A 22,323-nucleotide genomic window follows, 5' to 3' on the forward strand; every position below is an offset into this window, starting at 1 on the left:
TTCATAGAAATGTCACCACAAATGTCTTCCAATTGTCAATTTGGTAGATGGTTTATATCAACTGAAGGCCCTAATAACTGGTCCAGACATTTTTAACTCTAATCATCTAATCTCACGCCCAAAACACTTTGCCATCCCAAAACACTTCTGAAACTTCTGCAAGATTAGTTTTCAAATCAATGATTTACTGAAATCTTTTTCTTTTGATGTAATCAGAACTATTTTTCTCTCCCTAAGCACATTTTTAAGGCTAACAGTTCTATATACTTTCTTTGAATAGAAATTTTTAACAATCAACCTAATTTTACTTTAACTTATATCCTATTTTAAATCAAAATACACATCTAAATAATTCCACATTATTGGGCCTCACTGATTATAGTGTTCATGCTCAGGAAAATGTGTTTTGTCTTTGAAATTCTCTTCATCATCAATTTCAATATCATCAATTCAGAATTCTCATTAGCCACCCTTAGCTATTGCATAAGCCATTTTAGAATTTCCTTTTTGTGCCAATGCTTCCCATTTTATGCTTTGATAAACTTGTCTCAGTTGAGTATGGTTAACCTTAAATCCAAGCCTTTTCTGTACAGATATGGTGTCACAACTTATGTACCTCAAAAAAAAAAAAAAAAAAAAGTTTAATCATGGCTATTTAACACTGGTTACGTTATGAGGAAAGAAAATAGCCAAGCTTGAGACTCTAAAGTAGTTATTCTCAACCAAGGATGATGCTTCTCAGGGGACCTTGACTATGTCTGCAGGCATTTTTGACTGTCATGGAAGGGAACGGAATTAGGTAGAGACGTGGGAAGTCGGCTACTGGCATCTAGTGGGTAGAGGCCGGGGATGTTGGTGATCATCCTACAATGTACAGGAAAGACTGGCACAACAAAGAACTATCCAGTCCAAAATGACAATAGTGCTAAGGCTGAAAAATATTGCCTCAAAAGAAATAACCTATTCAAGAATGTATATATATTAATAAAAACGTAAGCATAAACAAAATCAAACCTTAGGACAATTTCTAAGCATTTAACTTACACTGTGTTAACTACTCCACAACTAGGACCTACACACTAGATCTGTTGCCTTTTTCAGTATCAAGGCACAGCAACAGTACTTCCTCCATCACTTGCTATGTAATGGCACAAGACGGGACCAATTTAAGAAATATATCAAAAGTTTGTAATAGAAATAAATGTACTATGACTTAAGGAAACAGAAAGCCAAACAAAAATGAGTATGAGCACAAGGAAATCTCAAACCCAAAGACTTCCTGCATAGGAACACAATTTTGTTTTTTAATGTCTTAAGTTGCAAACTTAATACATTTTTGTTACGCTACATTTAAAATTCTACGTAAATTTTCACATTCTGTTTGAAATACTTTCTAAAATGTGTACTTATAAGTATACATTTTTCCAAGTAAGCTGCTACAAGTGAGTCACCTATAGTTAACGCTCAGTTACACTAATGCTAATGATTTAGGACAGTATTTCTAATAGGTTGCCACAAAAATTAACAACAGCTCCTAATTAAAGATGCTAATTTGGATAAGCTCTCACTAATTGATAGAAGAATTTATCCTTGGTATTTATTTTAGCCATGATTAAGCATTACTTATTATTTTAATCACTACATGAACCAGTCACGCATGCTACAAATAAACATCGAACTACACAGAGTAACACAAAAACTCCTTGTCAGAAGATCTGCAAAGAATGATGACAATCACTTTCGCATCAAAATGACTCTCCTTTCCCTCATTCGCAAGCCAGATCATATACAACTATGGTGATGGTAATCGTCACATGAAAAAAGACAAGTCTTGAGGGTCCACAAGCAGCATTTCAACCTCTAAAGTTGCTTCAAAAAGACATACCTGACAAAATCAATTGAAACAAAATGTGAAAAAGTACAAATTGTATTATCTCCCCAAGCTCCACCCCATGTTTAATATAAAACATTAGCAACTTCTCTTCCCCCCGAAGTATTCATGGTCAGGCAAATTAGCTGAAATGTTGACACATCGGTGCCAAGTGAAATGTTGCCCTTGAATCAAGTCTCTACTTCTAATTGAGAATTAATCTTCTGCTCACACACATGAAAGGAATGGCTGTCTGCCAGCAGCAGTAGTTGCAATAATCACAGGCAGTAAAGGACACACCTTGTTGGCCTCACTAGTTATTTTACCATATCCAGCGTCATACCTAGAGTTCTTATTCTCTTTCTCTCCCAGACCCCAACCACCCCCAGCCTATGCCCTTTCCTCCTCCTGTTTGGACATCAGACTCCAGGTTCCTTGGCCTTTGAACTCTGTGACTTGCACCTATAGCCTCCAGGGGGCTTTCAGGCCTTTGACCTTGTAGTGGGAGCCACGCTGTCAGCTTCCCTGGTTTTGAGGCTCTTGGTCTTAGACTGAGCCACACTACCACCTTCCCTGGGAACCATGCTACTGGTGTCCATCATTTTCCAGCTTGCAGACAGGCCTATCCTGGGACTTCACTTTTGTGATCACATGAGCCACTTATCCCTAAAAGGCAGCACAACAGAAATTCATCAAACCACAAACACACAAAGATAGAAGAAACAAAGAATTTATTAAACAACTAAATATCAACTAACTATGTGAGAACAAAGCCCCACATATCAATATTAACTGTGAATGTAAATGGATAAAATGCTCCACTTAACAGAAATACATTGGAAAAATGAATTAAAAAAATGATCCAACTATACATTCTGTACAAGAAACTCGTCTTAACCATAAAGACAGAGTGAAAGTAAAGGGATGGAAAAAGATAGTCCACACAAATGGAAACCAAAAATGAGCAAGAGTAGCTATGCTTGTATCAGATAAAACAGACTTTAAATTAAAAAGAGTAAAAAAGACAAAGAAGGTCAGTATATAATGATTAAGAGATTGATTCAGCAAGAGGCTATGTTCATCCTAAATATATATGCACCCCAACATCAGAGCACCCAGATTCACAAAACAAATATTACTAGAACTAAAGAAAGAGACAGAGAGCAAAACAGTAATGGTGAGGGACTTCAGCACCCCACTCGCTCACAACACTAGACAGATCACTGAGACAAAAAAAATTAACAAAGAAACTTTGGGCTTAAATTGGAATTTAAACCAAATGGACTTACCAGACATTTACAAAACATTCTACCCAACAACTACAGAATATACATTCTTTTTATCAGCAAATGGAACATTCCCCAAGATAGACCACATTTTAGGCCACAAAACAATTCTTAACAAATTTTTAAAAATCGAATTTATATCAAGTATTTTGTTTACCACAGTGAAATAAAGATAGAAATCAATACAAAAAGAAACTTTACAATCAATACAAACACATGCAAATTAACATGTTCCTGAATGATCACTGGGTCAATAAAGAAATAGGGATGGAAATTAAAAAATTTTTTGAAATAAATGAAAAGGAAAATACTACATACCAAAACACATGGGATACAGAAAAGCAGTGCTAAGAGCGAAGTTTATAGCATTAAATGACTAAATCAAAAAAGTAGCAGAATTACAAATTAACAATCTAACCCCACATCTCAAGGAACTAGATAAACAAGAACAAATCAAAGGAAAAGTTAGAAGAAAAGGACTAACAAAAATCTGAGCAGAACTAAATAGAGACAAAAAAAAAAAATACAAAGGATCAATGGAACAAAAAGTTGGTTCTTTGAAATGATAAACAAAATTGATAAACCAATAGCTAGACTAACCAAGAAAAGAGGAGGGATGACCTAAATAAACAAACAGAAATGCTAGAAACAAAAAACAATCAGAACAAAAAAGGAGACATTACAACTGATATCACAGAAACACAAAACTTCATCAGAGAATATTATGAACAATCATACCCTCACAAACTAGAAAACCTACAGGAAATGGATGAATTCCTGAAAATACATGACCTCCCAAGATTGAACCAGGAAGAAATAGAACTCCTGAATAGAACAATAACGAGTAATGAAATTGAGTCAGTAATAAAAAACCTCCCCCCGCCAAAAAAAAGCAGAGAAACTGATGGATTCATAGCCAAATTCTACCAAATGTACAAAGAACTAGTGCCACTCCTACTGAAACTGTTCCAAAAGGTAGAGAAAGAGGGAATCCTCCCTAACTCATTCCACAAAGCCAGTATCACCCTGATATGAAAGCCAGGAAAGAATGCAACAAAAAAAGAAAACTACATACCAATATCTATGATGAACAAAGATGCAAAAATCCTAAACAAAATACTAGCAAACTGAATCAAAGAGCACATCATCCAAAGGATAATTCATCACAATCAAGTGGGGATGCAAGCATGGTTCAACATACACATCTCAGGGATGCAAGAATGGTTCAACATACACAAGTCAATAAATGTGGTTCACCTCGTAAACAGAATTAAAACCACAAACCATATGATCATCCCAATAGATAAAGAAAAAGTATTAAATAAGATTCAGCATCCCTTCATTGTAAAAACACTCAAAAACTCGGCACAGAAGGAACATACCTCAAAATAATAAAAGCCGTATATAACAAACCCACAGCCACCATCATGCTGAATGAGGAAAAGTTGAAATATTTCCCCCTAGGAACTAGTACAAAACAAGAATGCCCACTTTCACCACTTCCATTCAACATAGCACTGTAAGTCCAAGCCACAGCAATCAAACAAGAGAAAGAAATAAAGGACATTCAAATTGGAAAAGAGGAAGTCGAATTATCTGTTTGTAGATAATATGATCTTATACCTAGAAACCCTAAGGACTCCTCCAAAAGACTCCTAGATTTTATAAATGAATTCAGCAAAGTCTCTGGTTATAAAATCAATGAACAAAAATCAATAGCATTTCTATATAGCAACAATAATCAAGCTGAGAACCAAATCAAGAACTCAATACCATTTACAATAGCTTCAAAAAAATAAAATAAAATAATAAAATATCCAGGACTAAATTTAACAGAGTTGACAGATCTCTATAAGAACTACAAATCACTGATTAAAGAAATCATAGATGACACAAACAAATGGAAGAACATTCCATGATCATGTAACAGAAGAATCAATTTTGTGAAAAATGATATACTACCCAAAGTAATCTACAGATTCAATGCAATTCCTATCAAAATACCAAAGTCATTTTTCAAAGAATTAGGAAAAAAACTATCCTAAAATTCATACAGAACCAAAAAAAGGGGGTCCGAATACTCAGAGCAATCCTAAGGAACAAAACTGGAGACATCACATTACCTGACTTCAAATTATGCTACAAGTCTATAGCAACCAAAACATCATGGTACTGGCATAAGAGTAGACACATAGATAAATAGACCTGAATAGAGAACCTAGAAATAAAATCACATGTCTCCAACAAAACAGACAAAAACATGCACTGGGGAAAGTACACACTATTCAATGAATGATGGAAAAATTGGATAGCCATATGCAGAAGAATGAAACTGGACCCCTCTCTCTCACTGTATTCAGTAATTAACTCAAAATCAATTAAAGATTTAAATGTAATACCTGAAACCATAAACATTTTAGAAGAAAACCTAGGAAAAAGTCTTCTGGACATTGGCCTAGGCAAAGAATTTATGACTAAGACCCCAAACACAAATTCAATAAAAACAAAAATGACAAATGGGACTTAATTAAACTAATAAGCTTCTGCACAGCAAAAAATAATAATAATAATTAGAAGAGTAAATAGACAGCCTATAGATAGGAGAAAATATTCACAATGTGTATATTGTGACTAATATCCAGAATCTACAAGGAACTCAACTCAGCAAGAAAAAAACAAACAATCCATTAAAAAGTGTGCAAACAACATGGACAGGGATTTTTCAAAAGAAGATATATAAGTGGCCAGTAAACATAAGAAAAAGTCCTCAGAATCACTAATAATCAAGGAAATGCAAATCAAAACCACAATGAGATATCATCTATCTCTAGTTAGAATAGATATTACTAAGAAGTCAAAAAAACAACAGATGTTAGTGTGGGTGCAGAGAAAAGGGAAGACACATACGCTATTGGTGGGAATGTATAGTACTACAAATTCTATGGAGATCAATATGGAAATTTCTCAAAGAACTAAAAGCAGATCTACCATTCGATCTTATAATCCCATTAATGGGTATCTACTGAGAGGAAAAGAAATAATTTTATCAAAAAGATACCTGTACTCATATATTTATCGCATACAAATCACAATCACAAAGATATGGAATCAACCTAAGTGCCCATCAACTTATAAGTGGATAAAGAAAATGTGGTATAAATATACCATAGAGTACTACTGGGCAATAAAAAAGAATAAAATAATGTCTTTTCCACCAACTTGGATGGAACTAGAGGCCATTATCCTAAGTGAAGTAACTCAAACAGAAAAATAAATGCTGCATGTTCTCATTTATAAGTGGGAGCTAAACTATGGCTGCACAAGTACACACAGAGTGGTATAATGGACACTGGAGACTGACTCACAAAGGAGGAGAGTGGGAGAGGGTAAGGGATGAGAAATTACCTATGCGGTACAATGTATATGATACAGGTGATCGGTACGCCAAAAGCCTAGACTTCATCGCCATGCAATATATACATATAATGGAATTCAACTTCTACCACCTAAATATATCAAAATAAAAAATGGAAAGAAAAAAATATGGGTATATTTGCGGCATAGATTATGGTGATGGTTTCACGGGTATATAGAAGGGCTGTCTGGAAAGTATCCACCCCTCATTGATATTATAATGAGAATGATTACATGGCTGGATATTTTCCAGACAGCTCTCGGTATTTATCTTCAAACCCATCAAGTTGTATACATTCAACATGTACATAGTTTTATATGTCAGTCAGACCTCAATAAAGTTGCTTTCAAAATATGCAAACAAGCATTACCTATGCTAGAGTTTTCTAAGCTTAGTATCTGCCAGTTTCCAAATTTAGTTGGGTCTTGCGTCTCTTTAATGTTTCTAAAAGTCTCCTCAACATACTATGAGATGCTCTGAGATTGTTGCAGGTACTTTAGGGGATTAAATTTTAATTGTCAGTATTTGTCCCAATATGTTCCCAGAGAATTCATCTCATCTGCAGATAATTCCTTTGTCATCTTCTATCTACCTTGTATTCAACTCAAACATTGAACCCAACTGCTTTCTGTAAGTTCTCTGAAATGCCAACACCTCAGAATGATTACATGTAACATTTTGGCCACATAATAGAATACTACAAGGGGTTTATATTCCAGGAACAGCCAACCAAAAATTATATATTAGGCATCTATAATGTAAACTTTCTCAGTCACCCCTATCACAATGAAATTTGCATGGGCTGACTCTCCTCCTTAGGTTCCTTGGCTCTCCACCATTGTCCTGGGTTTTTGCCTCAAATCCCCACCCAAGTGACATGACTTCCTTTATTCCCTCTTTCCTTCATTCCTTCCCTCCTTATTTTCCTCCCTCCATCCCCTCTTTCCTTCCTTCATTGCATCCCTCCCTTCCTCCGTCCTTCTCCAGGTTGAAAATGATTGAACACTAGCATAAACAAAAACAAACCAATTGCTTTATTCTACTGCTATACAGCTCAAACTTTTATAAGATTATTTCATGTGATCTTCAGAAGGCAGAATGAAATTTCTATATCCAATATAAGAGATTATATATAACTTATAAATATCAATAATTTTTCACTGCTCTTGTTAGATAATTGGAAAATTATCTAACCTATTAAAGCCTTTCCACTCTTGGAAAAGTTTTCTTAATTTTTTAAAAATTTTAATTATTCTACCTTTAGCTTCTATGGATATCTGAACTGGTCTCTTGAATACGCATGCCCTCATGCATCCAGGACGATACAGCAGCATGGAGTACTTTTGAATGTTGCATTTTAGAGAAATACCAAGGGAAACAGTATGGGAAAATTAAGCTATTCAAGTCCACGTTTAAATAAAGTCATATTCTCCATTCCATTATCAAGTGATACATACCACAGGCCAAATTCTGCCCTAGGCATGCTGTTCTTCCTGACTTTAGTCGTAATTGCTCATGTATAACTGAAGGCAACAGTTAGCCCTTTGGGCACAAAACTGACTACACACAAAAAAAGCAAAAATAATCTAAGTCTTATTATATCTGGCTTTTAGGTGAAAATTATATAATATAAATGACAATTGCATTAGATAACATAGGTTTTAAAAAGCACTACCATCAAATTTTAACCATTACAAATTTGATGGAATTACCACAGTGGCATTTTCAAGACTAGAGATTGTTGAAAAAATAAGTGGACATTGGAAAATACTCTTCTTTTTATAGCAATTTTCAATTTTAGCAGTATATGTAATAAATGTGCAATATGATAATTGTACATATTTTCCTTTTGCATATATTGTACATTTTATAGCTATTGGCTGAGAACCAGCCATTTTCTAGCAGCAATAAGAAATTGCCAAATTCTTTTCCAAATATCAGTTTCTAAGTTTAAATGTTAATTTATTCATGGCTTGCTGTAGGTCTTCATTGGAGGTGTTTTATAGGAAAGTTCTCACTGAACTTACATTTTTGCTATGAAATATTAGACTGATAACATTTAGACTTGTCAAAGGTAAACAGTGCAATATGACTTGCAATGATCTTTTTACACACATTAGCTAAACCAATTTATTTTTTGGTGAATACATATAAATTGTGTATACAGAAGTCCCCCCCCTTATCCAAAAGGGATATGTTCCAAGACCTCCAGTGGATGCCTGAAACCACAGATAGTATTGAGCCCTATATATACCATGTTTTTTCCTATATGGACATTATCTATGATAAAGTTTAATGTATAAATTAGGTACAGTAAGAGATCAACAATAAAACAGAAAAATTATAACAATATACTGCTCACGATTTCACAGATTCTATGAAATGCATTCTTACCAGTAGATCTTAGCAACCTTAGAATACGATTTTTTTCTTTCCTTATTAAGTGGAGAATTTTCACCTTTTCACTTAAAGGAAGCACTTTACAGCTTTTCTTTGGCGCATCCCAATTGTCAGCATCACTACTCTTGTGCTTTGAGGCCATTAATACATAAAATAAGGATTACTTGAACACAAGCACTGCAATACCCCGATAGCAGATCTGAACACTAAGACAGCTACTAAGTGACTAATGCGTGGGGAGCTTGGGCAGCGTGGAGACACTGGACAAAGTGAGACCTCAAGAGATTTCATCATGCTACACAAAAAGGCACGCAATTTAAAACTTATGCATTTTTTATTTATAAAATTTTCCATTTGATATTTTCAGACTACAGCTGACCACAGGTAACTGGATCCTCAGAAAAAGAAACCTAGGATAAGGGAGTTCTACTGAATTCTAAGAGCCATACAGTTTAATAACAGTTACCAAATAGATAGGATTAGAAGCAGGTAAAAAAATATGGGAGGAAAAAAACCCTTTATAACTCTATGTAAACTTCCAAGCTACTTTTCTCAAGCTTTTTCATCCAACACATGATACATGTCTTTCTAAGTAACTCAGATTCCCCTCTCTCACTGACCCCTTTTGCTATTTTCATCTCCCAGTCATTGTTTCCTTGTTTCTCCTGCATAGAATTCCATCCTTCCTCTTCTTCTCCACATATCAAAAACCTATCTATCCTTCAGGAGTTAATTCACACCCCACCTTCTTTATACATCTTCCATAACATATCTGAATAGGAGTTGATCATTTCCTGCCTTGAATTCTCGTTATTTTATTTTGTTACACATTTTTCCATCCATCACGACAGGAAGGAAGGAAGAAATAATGTTTGAGACTCACCTAGACCAATGAAGACCTAATGGGGTGTGGGCATCAGACTATTTTTTGAAAGTTTCTCAATAATGCTAATGATTTCTATGGTTGAGAATTATTACCCTGAGCTGAAGTTTAGCTCATATGTGCTGTATTATCGAAAATCTGATTCTATTCTAGTGTTTCTATTTGAAACCATTATCTCTGCAATCATGTAAGCCAGAAAGCTGGAATTCACCAATTAGCTCCCTTTCCCTCAAACTCCACATTCCTTTCATCAACAAGCCCTTTAATTTTAATCCCTAAACTGCTTTCAAAGCTGACCACTTCTTTGCATATTTACTACTGCCAGTGCATTCCAAATTATCCTTATATCCCACCTGGGCCATATGAGTACCCTAACAACCCTTCATTCTTGTCTTTAGGCAAACTGTTCTCTCCCTCACAGCAGCCAAAGTGATCTTTAGCAAAAGATAATCTGTTCACATCATATATTGTCCCATTCTCCCCCCAACCCCCATTTCCTGTCCTTGACAAACATGTTTCAATACAGTCCCCATTTTAAAAATCTTAACATGTCCAATGATGCTCTTGAGAACATAGCCTCTTCTGACTGTTCTGTCCTCATTTCATACCATGCCCCATTTTGCCTGCTGCACTCTTGCTATATTGGCTTTTTAATCTCTCATATGCAACATATTCCCTTTTACAAAAGGGCATTTGTACTCTTTGTTGTATGTGTATTGAATGTTCTTCTCTATGCACTCTGCCTAGCTGAATCTTACACATTCTTTTGAGTATGTCTTGCTATTAGTTAAATTGTGTCGCCCTAAAAAAAAATATACTGAAGCCCTAACCCCTGGTGCCTGTGAATGTGACTTTATTTGAGTAGTGGTTTTTTGCATGTAATCAAAAATGCAAATTGAGTAAATTGAATTAGGGTGTACACTAATCCGGCATGACTGGTGTTTTTATAAGAGAAGACAACACAGACATATGAGGGAAGGAGATGGCTGTGTGATGATGGAGGCAGAACCTGGAGTGATACATCTACAAGCTAAGGAATGTCAAGGATTGCTGGCAAACACCAGAAACTGGGAGAGACGGAAGGATCTTTCTGTAGGGTTCAGAGGGAGTGTGGCTCTGCCAACACTTTGATTTCAGACTTTTAGCCTCTAGAACTCAAACCATAAATTTCTGTTGTTTTAAGCCACCTAGCTTGTGATAATTTTTAGGGCAGGCCTAAAAAACAGCACCAACCTTTGTTATGATAAAATATAAAGAAGAGAACATTTCCTACACGATTATGGAAGCAGGAACGTATAGGCTATAAAGTGCTTTATCAGACATTGCTTTCTTTACTTGTCCAAAGTTATGGTGTAAGCTAAATAGGTCAAGTTTATGTTTGATTCCAGTTTGTAATGGGTATGCTAACATTTGAAGAGTTATGTCATTTTCCTAAGATTGCACAATTTTTAACTAAAATGTCAAGAATTAAAGTCTTGCCTTCTGATTATTGTATTTTTTAAGTTGCATGCAAAAATGTACAGAGAATAATTACTTTTTACTTGGATGGCTTTACCTCTTTCCGTAATCATGTAGGAAATGTTCTCTTCTTTATATTTTATCATAACAAAGGTTGGTTTTGTTTGACATGGATCAGGTGATCAGGGTGGCTTAAGTGGAATATTCTTTCATTAACCCATTATAGTCTATCTCACTGCCATAAACCATAGAAATTTTGAGCATAACTTTATATAAAATTACATCATGTTGTCCATTTAAACCACTTGTATCAATGAGGGATATAGTTGCAAAATATATTGACTTTAATTATTTGTATAAGTCATGTAAATATGTGAAGCATTATAAATATTTGCCTTATAAATATGTACAAAATATGTACAAACATACAAAAATTACATTTATATTACAAATATGTTTTCAGTTCACGTGGGTTTATAGGTTTTTGTTTTTGGTTCACAGAACTTTGAAAACTATTCTTTAGATCTTCTCAATGACCTAGGTTCATGGCAATTTACGATTTTTAGTTTAAGATCAAAGAAACTCCAGACTGTAAATTTAGGTAGGTAATTTAAATTTCCTAAGGCTCATCTTTCTCGCCTTTATAATGGGGATAATATATAAGTCAAAGCCATAGAACTATTATCATTTGAAAAGTAAGCATGTAAAATATTTAATAGAGTGCACATAAATCAGTGCTCAATAACAGCAGCTATTATAATTTAACTTATTATTCGGAAAAAAATTCATTAATATCTGTTGATCTTAACTTTGCTCTGAATAACCCAAAACTATTCAACTAACTTGAGGGACACTCAGCTAGCTAGATATAAAGAGAAGATTTTGCACAAATAAACAAATAATGTTTAGCACACACATGGACACATGCAGGCACACACAGAGTGAGTTAAATGCAATGAAAATTATTAAAGGAACAATATGGATTGAGATTCTTTTGGAGTAGGGGTGGGGACTGGGATGGCCTATGAGAATCCCAGGACATAGAGCTTGCTGAGCTGAATGAGGAAACTTCCATAAAGAGGCATGGATGTTTTATGCATCCTCGATCAATAAGAATGTGGAAACACCTTTACCAAGCATGCACATGGGCATAGAGTTCAGAGATTAATTGAGAGACATGGTTTATCTATTCTAACAAATGTTGGTTAAATTTCATTCTCTTTTTCTCCAGAACTATCAATAGTTTTCCTTTTTCAGATTGAATACATAAATCAACAGTATGTACTCCTAGAACAAACTATGATTATGAAACTCCTATCCTTTATCTATTGATTCCTAAAACTTTATTTACCCATGCGCATTTTTTCCTTCATTGTATCCTATTAGAACTGCTCTTTTTCCCACTATTGTAGCTAGAATCATCTGTGGCTCTTGAATTGTCAATGCATCAAGGAGCCCTCAAAATAGCATAGAAAATGTGAGCAAGCCCATTGCTAAATTATTTCTTGTTTCCACCATTGTAGTATTTCATCAGCTACAAGTTATAGTAATTGTTTTACTGCAATTCAGCAAAATTATTAGAAGGGTGACTATATTGATGATTTTTGATGCTATTTGTCCTATAAAACGTGTAGAACTGCTTAAGGACAAAGAATATTTCATAGAAAACCCTGAGGTTTTACTTTCAAATGATATGCAACTGAATGCATATACTGTCAAGTTGTTTTACTTATCTTTAACAGAATGCTAAAGTAAAATTATTTTACATATTTTAAAACTTTAGAAAAAGTTTCTTACAATAATTAAAGCATGTGCTGATTCAATATGAAAACTAAACTTTAAAAAATCTGCTAATATTCTGTGTTCCCCATTTGCTAATAAAAAGTATGAATTAATTTTTTCAATTTTAGTATAAAAATATGACATAATGAATTTTAGCATGATATAATTTCAAATAGCCAATATATTAAACCCAAAAGTAAAATTTAAATTGGCAGTCCTGTCAGATTCAAGTCCCTGAATGAATATTAATTTAAAAACTAATCATTTTCTAACAGGTTGAAGTTTCAAAATGCTAGTTTTGGAGTAAAAGCTATCATATCCATTACTGTAGCAATATCAGTCATTTTTTGTTTAGTAAATTAGATCTCCAATGTTTAGTATGTCTGCTTTTTCTTGGCATTTTTTTTGCCCAGGTATTTAATTATTGAAAACCATGTCTTTTTTTTTTTTCTCATTTTAGGAAATTAGAATTGAAATTTTACTGCTGGGAAGCTGATGCCAAGTGAACTGTAGAGGTAAAGGGTAAGGTTAGATCTGTTACTTAATTTTATACCACCAGGCCTTTGTAAGTTAAATTCTGTTTTCTGAGCCATCTTATGAATAGAGGTGTATGTTATATTTTTACACACACAAAAACACACACAATACAAGCTCATCGATTCGTGGCTGTACTGGAAGATGGATGAAAATATGCATACACATTAAGTTCAAACTTGCAGTTTGAAATTTGACTGAGCCATATTATTATTTGTTCTATTTTATGCATAGCACGATAGAAGTCCCTAACCCCAAAATTAAACAGAGTTTAGATGTATTACATAATAATGCAACAATGACTAAGTTATATTTTATATTAAATTTATTTTTTTGCAAATGTTCTTTGCAGTTATACAATCAAAGAGTAATGAGCTGCATCTGTCTCTATCTTGGCCACAAAATCTACCAAAAAATGCTTTTGTGTAAATACTAGGCAGCACGGGAAAGCAGAAAAAAGCACAAGCCTGACCACTGATTAATGGAGCCAGCTTACTGTCTAGATAACCCTATACAACTCAACTGCTTGCTGTGCTCTAAGTAATTGTGCCTCGCTCCACATGCCACTTATTTTTATGTAGAACTCTAAGAGGGATTCATTTTGTTCATCTAGTCTGATCCTCTCATTACATAAATGGGGAAACTGAGTCAAATGGATTTCTTAAGTCTACAGAGTAGCATTAACTAAGTCAGATTACTCAACTCATAATCTCCTGTCCTTTCCACTACTTCTTATAACTTTTAAGTAATGAATACATTCCTTATTTAACATCTATAATATGGATTCTTATGCATTTCATAACTATATTCAGACCGGTGTTTAAAGGAAACTTGTGTAGATCTCCAATTTAGATTAAATAATTGCTCTTTAATTTTCATTTGAATGAATCCAGATGCTCATAATGTTGGGTACCCCTAAAACATTCAATAAGTGTCAGAGGAATAAACAGACCTGAATGATTTTTCTAATGTTTTACGACTGTTTAGTTCTGTATTTCTAATATAAAATGTAGTGTACTTAAAAACTCATGCAAAAAATAAATAAAAGAAGTGTACAAATTGGAAAGGACAAGTTTTCTCTTGATAGTCAAACAGTTATGAAATGAAGCAGTCTCATTAAATCATAAGTACTTTAACCTTTTCTTGAAAGAAGAGGAAGATTTAAAGATTTATAAAGAAATTTTGCCTAAACTAGGAAATGACTCATATTTGACATGTATTGAAATGATAATGCTGATTTCAATAGGCACTCTAAGAGCATTTTATTCCCGGGAGAGTAATTCAGTCATGGTTACCTCCTTGCATTTAGATTTTAAACTTTCTTTGTAAAGCTTTTAATGTACTACTGCCTGCCAAAACATGGCACAGTTTCACAGACAAGACAAAATAAAGGCAAGGAAAGAGAATTTTTTTTTATCATTGTTGAGACAAAAATATGCAACAAACATATCATCTATTTGGCATCTTCTGCAAATTGCCTTTCTTTAGCAGTTTCCGTTTCGACATTTTTAACGTTAAAACCTAATTCTGTTGCACTTGTCAGTAGGTAGAATGGACAACTTCAAGATAAAGGACAAACAGGTCCCGTGTCTGTTAATTACTGAACAAATGAAGAGTAAGCACTGAGAAACCGAAATCATCATATCCTCTAGACAGGGCTTGATGCTAGATGTGACCTGTCCCTTTGTATACCCTTTCAACACTAGTGGCCTATGATAACACTGTCCTCCTCTGCCGACTGCATTTGCTAAACTCACATCCTAACTAATATTAATACTTTGAAGCCAAATAACCAGTTTCAAAACTCTCTCAAGAAGCCCACTTACTACCTGCTTCAGGTTGGAAAAAAAAAAAGTGAGAAAACAAAAAATAATTTTCATAAAACAAATGAGGGTGCAAATGTCTTCAAACGTGAATGGCGTTCACATGGACCACTGGGTGAACTCCCGTATGAGAGCTCATAGTGGGAACTATGGTACGAAGCACCGCTGGCTTGAAAGGCAAGGGTGGATTTTGGCTGTATCGGGCCCTTCCAGTGCCCTGAGGAAACGAAAGGATGAAGCATGCTTCTATTCTAGTGACTGCAAATACCAGGCAGCTCACAGCTATCTCCACCTTTAGCAGCTTCTAAGGCTCCTACAAAACTGTGGTTGACAACGACAATAATAATGTAACACCTTTAGAGTGCCTCGAGTGTAAAGTTCATTAGTTCTAAGGTCAGCATGTTGATGCAACAGCCAAGTTTTATTCATATCATCAGATGCTATCAGAGAAAGACAGCTATAAAAATCAGGCAGGGGTTTTAATACAGCCACGACTAGTAAAATCAGTTCTAGACACCAAAAGAGCCCTTAGACGTTTTTAAACAAAACCAAATATACTAACCATATTTTTAAAAATTTCTGAGGATATTAATTACAAATAGCATTGTCCTCAAGCATCTGTGAGAGTTTTTATAGCAATTTTGATGAGGGAAATGCCAGTCTATTCAAGAGATACATCATTATTAGGTCATTTAAATACTTTTCTTCCTTAGTTGTCATTTACACATACCTGAAATCTAAAAGATAACCGCTGCAGATTTTGCGAGTAGATGCCATTTAAAGGAGAGAAAGGAAGATAGATCCTTGTGTTTAACCAAATGTTAAATATTTTTTATTTTACTCACCTGCACACTAAGATGAATCCATTTCTTCAGAAGAATTCTCCCCAGTGTCATTACTTTTATTGGAGGCTGCAAACCATTTACTGTGCGGTAATAAAACATGGTCTCTTTCTCAGATATTGTAAGTTTGAACACAATCTGCCCATCCACTGTCTTTTCTATAACACACCTTAGGAAGCAACCAGAAAAGAGAAAAAAGGTCAGCACCCAACCAAAAAGACACGTCAAGGCATTGTACAGTTACAGTGATGTGAAAATGACCCCAAACTTCACTCAAAATGGTGCACTAGGAATAAGTGCCTGAAATGTCATTATATTCAAAGCAAGCTTTATTCCAGTGAAGAAGCCCTTTTATTTCCATAAAAAACAGAATTCTTATTTACAATATATTCCCCAGAGCCTCAACACCCTTTATTAGAGATTCATGATGGAAACTCGAAGTGGTTGAACCATTCTGCAAAACTAACATAGCCTATTGGGTCATTACTTCTTCTGCTATTTCTTTTATAGGAAGTGGTACAACACACTACATCCCGCTTGGGTATTGAGTCACCAGTGCAAATCTTTCCCTCTCTTTTTTAAATGTAAAGAGAATTTAGCATCCATGGAAGGCTCTAAATCGCCAGCCCTGGAGTCAGAATTGCTCTATTTAATTCCCGTGATGAAATGGAGAATGGACAGCTATAGTCTCTACTCACCCCACCACCAACTGGCCAGAAGCCAAAGCCAATGTCTGTAAGAGGCCTGGCTACCTCTCTATATGGTCTAACTAAGGCACTGAGATAATGGTCATGATCTTGGGTGAACGGTCATCCAATCTTCTATGAACACAGTGAAATAATATGTTGATGAGATAAAAGAATTTTAGAATCTTTCTAGGTTCTTGTGTCAAGCCAGTTATCAAATTTCTTTTAAGTTACCTCAAATCCTTATTACAGTAACACACCTTTCAGACCCCAGGCTTCACTTCTTTACCTGGTTACCTCCAACTTAGCTTCAGCATCTCTATGATTATGCCTGATCCCGGAACCCTTCTCCCTGCTCAAGGTTGGTTAAGGAGCCTCCCTTCATGCACACCTAACACACTGCGCCACCTAGGTAATAGCTCTAATCCATCTGTCTTCCCCATTAGATCATTTAGATCATGAGTATTCTGAGGACAGAAGCACACCTAGTATAGAACAGACCCTCAAAAAATGATGAGTTTGTGATCAAACTCAGTTGAAAGCATCAAAGAGGCAAAGGTAAAATCAGGTCAACCAAAAATGACTGCTAAAGATGTTTTAAAATTTTCCTTAAAGAATACAGTTTTCAAAAATCATTTCTTCTCACTTCCATCTATTTTTTTTCCCTGAATTGGGAGGTAAGAATAAGATTGGAGAACACTAGTAGTACCACTTTTGCTGTCACTGTTTTACTAAATTTTGTACATGTATTCGGTAGCAAAGTGGTGAGAGCAAGTGTATTTTTAATGTAGGCAAATCATTGTAGTTGATGTAAAGGTTTTATAAAAGTAGAAATAAAGGCTTATATAAATTTTGCCACATTTTTTAACCCATTAGTAGTTGGATATTTCTAATTTACTGGAATGAAAGAATTTCTCCTTATCCCCGCCCCAAGTCTTAAACAATCTGAGAAGAGTTTGCCTCTATTAATTTTTCTTGAGTTTAAATCTACAAGTGAGAATTCAGCCATTACTCAAGAATGTATTTACCAAATGCAGACTTATTTCCCCAAGCTTACTGAAAATGCATTTCTTAATATGTTATTGATTATCTTCCTTGCTATTTTGTTTGCTTGTAAACATACTAGCTTTGGGAGATAATAAATGTGAGAGGAAGGCAGGTAGCAAAATATTTAGGAACTGGATTTATTTCTGCTCCTGAATAAACAATAATTGGATAATCCATGTTTTGTTTGTTTTACTTATCTAGTGCAAACACCCCGAAATTCCCCCAATTCCCACAGGTATTTTAGTTTTGAGAATGGAAATGACCTTCATACAAGGAACTCTCAAAACCATAAACCATGTGCTACCACCTCGATAAATACTCCTCTGCCTTATTTATACAAAGTGATGCCAATAGAAGATGAATTTGGTACAGATATGTCCCTATAAGCTTGGAAATATATTTTATCCTAGCACTATTTGTCAAGAGACAATGTTTTAAGACTCTTTGGATACTAGTTACATAAACTTGAATTTACTGGAATTTCAAATATTTAGAAAACAAAAGTTTTCTTTTAGGGGAGATGCAGAAACAAGGATAATGGTTTGTGATTAATTTTCAATCCAAATTTAAAACAAAACAAAAACATGGCAACTTTCACTTGGCAAATTGAAATTAACACCAAAGACATTTAAGTCCTATTTGCTTATGAGATGGTAAGACTTTTCTGGTTTGTTTCACAGGTTTTTAGATACCTAGCCAACACTCTCACACAAAGAAAATGTCACAAGAGGAAGGTCCAAAAGCCCTACAGGAAGACAAAAGATAAGCAAAAATGCCTCAGAACTGTTCTACTTCTTAAAAGTTCCAAGCTGGCTCTAAATATTTAGGGGAAACACATTAGATATCAGCTTGAGAAAAGACTACAGGATGAAAAACAGGTGATTCCAGAGAGACAAATCTCACATGTTCCCACTCAAGTATGGGAACTAGATATTAAGACATCGATATCATGGAGACAGTAGAATGATGGTTAACAGAGGCTGGGAAGGGTAGCAGGGAGGGTGGGATATGGAGGAGATGGTTAATGGGTATAAAAATACAGTTAGATAGAATGAACAATATTTGATAGCACAACAAAGTGACCATAGTCAACAATAAGTTATGGTATACTTTAAAATAACTAAAAAAGTGTAATCGGAATGTTCCTAACACAAAGAAATAAATACTTGAGGTGATGGATCCCCCAATTACCCTACTTTGACTAATACACATTGTACGCCCATATCAAAACATCACATGTACCTTATAAATATATACAACTATTATGTACCCATAATAATTAAAAATAAAAAATTTTTATAAAGAAAAACAAGTGACTGAACAAACTAACAAGAAATGATGGTAAGGGAGCCCCATTCCAAAATCATCGAAAGCATTTCTCTGGAATCAACAGCATAAAACTTCTAAGAATATCGCATGCTTACCTATATATTTTCTAAGTAACTGGAAGTTGGAAATACCGCAAGGTAAAGGGCTAAAAGCTTTATCTTTACAGAGATGGAGTGTTGTTCATATAGTCAACTCATATTATTGAACATCTTCCATGAGTCAAGCAAACCTGTCTTCTTGGGGAAATACGGATGAATGAAACACAGTCCTAAGCCCTCAGAGAGCCATCTGCCAAATGAAAATTTTATAGCCTAGTAGGGGCATGTTATTTGTATAAACCTAGAGCAAGACTTTGAAAATATCAATTACTTGTATTACTAATCCTCATGCCGTAAAACTCACACCGAGTCTGGTTTACGCTCTGCAGGCTAAGAACAAATGCCTAACTAACCGACAGGAAATAAATGATTCAGGTGTAAACATGTCTGCCCACAATGAAACTATGCTAATAATACATTCTTTGTTCATGGTCCACTTCATCCCTAGAAGAGTAAAAAACTTTTAATTTGGGAAAATATTAGACTGTAAATTTGAATAGGAAAGACTAACACAGGAGTCGATCTTTGATCACATGAATTCCACATTGTTAGCCTTCATTTCTAGTGTGGAATTCAGGTCGCAATAATCTTCACTACTACTGATTTTTCAGGGTCCTAGGAAAGCTTATACCCACACTTCTACTTACATTACACCTTCTTGCTCAGGTTTCAACCACACAGTTAGAGTAAATGATGCCGCCAGCCTTGGAGGAGGAGAAGGAGAAGAAAAGCAATTCTTGTGATTTCCAAAAATAAAACTTGTGGAATTGTTATGGGAATTAGGATGCAGATCATTCTTGTCTGCTGTGATGCAGCTACCGAGGCCTGCTGAGAAGAGGGCAGTGTACGTCGGGGTTGAAGATCTGTACGGGCAATCCTGAACGCAAAACCGCTGGGTACAGAACCGAATACTTTGAGCAGCAGCAGAGCTATGACAAAAAGTGCTTCGGTGTGGGAGTCCGCACGTTGCTTGGGTTGGCACAATTGAAACATTCTTGAAAGCGCCCACGTTCTCCAGCCTTGGGAAAAGACCCCGGCAATCAGCCAATGATACAGAAGCAAAATAGGCAAAGATCAATGTTTCGATGACCTGAGACAAGAAGCCGCAGCTCAGTGAAAGAACCAGGCGATTCATGTTTACAAAAAATTCATTCTCCTCCTGATAAAACATCCCTAAATAAATAATCAGGCCATGCCACCTGCCAGCAATGCTTTCAAGCAGGGTACTTTAAGTAACGTTGAGATACTCCATTTTCGGGAAACTGCACACACGTTTGCACACCGAGGTAATACCAAACACGTTCTTAGCAATGGTGAAAACATGAGTAGCAGCTGGTATCTGGAAATCAACAACAGGTGTCAAGGGAAAGCTGCTGCGTCTTTACAACTGAAGTTCATCTTAAGCATGAGGACTTTGCATCCCGACAAGAAACAGTATTCAACTTCTCAACAAACATTTCAAAGTATGGTGCTTAGAGTAAAATACTCATTTTTTTTTTTTTGGTAAATATCTTGATTTCATTGGGCAAATCAAGCACTTTAAAAGTCCTCAGGACAACCATTTTTTTTATATATATAACATAGTGTGTGTATATAATTATCAATAATATATTTCACCATATGGTAATTTTAGGCCGTTACTCGACCCCAGGGAATTAGCACTATCTACTCTACTTAACAAGGTAAAAAATCATATAGATTTTCTTTACACATGCACCGTATGTTGTAAACCCAGAGCTAACTTGCAGATGCCCAAAATAAAGCTGGCAAAGCACTTCGGGCCTTTCCCCTTATCCCAGCATGTGCAGCAACTTTAAGCTCACAGTAAAGCTGATTAGAAACCCAACACCATCTGTCTGTCCTATGCCTTAATATTTAGCAAAACGTTTGTGTTGGTGTTTCCTCATATGACTATGTAGTTTGAAGGTTATATATGGACTCTTAATACCGTGCAAGTAATTGTATTGATAAGTAAGCAGAGTTACCATTTCTTTATTGCATTGCAACCAGTCCCCTCAGTGTGACAAATGGCTCTTCAACAGGACTGCTGTCCCTCGTTGCCTGGCAACGCTGCTGTAACCCCTGGTTACTCTTAGCTGCAGCAGCAGGAATGCTGCAAGGAAAACTTGGGTGCCCAGGTAAAGTACTCTGCACAGCAAACACTTGGTTACCTGAAACTCAGAGCGTAGTCTGCTTGGTAGCCCGCCTGGAACTGAGCTCCCCAACCTTTCAGCTGGTACCTTAAGCTGTGGGAGGGGCCTCAATGGGGCCATGCATGCGTAATTTTAAAGTAGCAGTACACCTCATCCTGTAATCCCCCCTTTCCCCCACCCCTTTCTTGCCATCATGCAGCGCAATCCATTTTATTCTTTAATCAAAATGATCTGCCACTATTAGCCACACAACGAGTAACTTCTAGTGCTCTTGCTTTTCTGGGAGGGATACAAAATGGTATTCTAAACCTTAATATATTGATGGCCTAAAACCTTGGCCCACTGATGGAAGTTTCTGTTGACCATTCAGTTGCTGTAGCTTTCACCCTGGGATACTCTCTCCTAAATACACGTGCTTCTTTACATTATTAGTGGCATCTGATGTTATCTCTAAATGTTGGGTTTGGAAAATCAGTGATTTTAATTAAACTACAAAGCAATGGGACTGCTGACTTTTTGCCTGCCTACTTGGATATGAATACACACGTGTTTAAGCATACATGTTTGCAGTCAGTTTTATGTAGTTTCTATTACATCCAAGACTCTCTTTTCTGCCATCTGGGATATCTCATCCTAAGATGAGAAGTTTTCTAAACCAACTAATACTGCTAGCTTTCCATTTACGCATCTTAAAAACAGAACATTTATGTTGGAAAC

At 35.5% G+C, this 22,323-nt stretch overlaps 1 protein-coding gene across 2 annotated transcripts in view; it reads right to left on the reverse strand.

Annotated features, from left to right (window-relative positions):
* The window catches only part of USH2A (usherin), a 605,447-nt gene extending 583,780 nt beyond the window's left edge, over positions 1–21,667 (reverse strand). Inside the window, exons 1-3 of one of the 2 annotated variants that reach the window (XM_045536031.1) lie at positions 21,439–21,667; positions 20,101–20,792; positions 16,297–16,462 (exon numbers count right to left, since the gene is read on the reverse strand). In XM_045536031.1, coding sequence (XP_045391987.1) covers positions 16,297–16,462; positions 20,101–20,624 — 690 coding nt within the window. In that variant the 5' untranslated portion in view covers positions 20,625–20,792; positions 21,439–21,667. Of the gene's footprint in view, positions 1–16,296; positions 16,463–20,100; positions 20,793–21,438 lie in introns of those variants that run through there. The other variant, XM_045536030.1, reaches the window with a different exon arrangement.
* Positions 21,668–22,323: the final 656 nt, after the last annotated feature.

Source organism: Lemur catta, chromosome 23, assembly GCF_020740605.2.
Source record: "Lemur catta isolate mLemCat1 chromosome 23, mLemCat1.pri, whole genome shotgun sequence".
NCBI lineage: Eukaryota > Metazoa > Chordata > Mammalia > Primates > Lemuridae > Lemur > Lemur catta.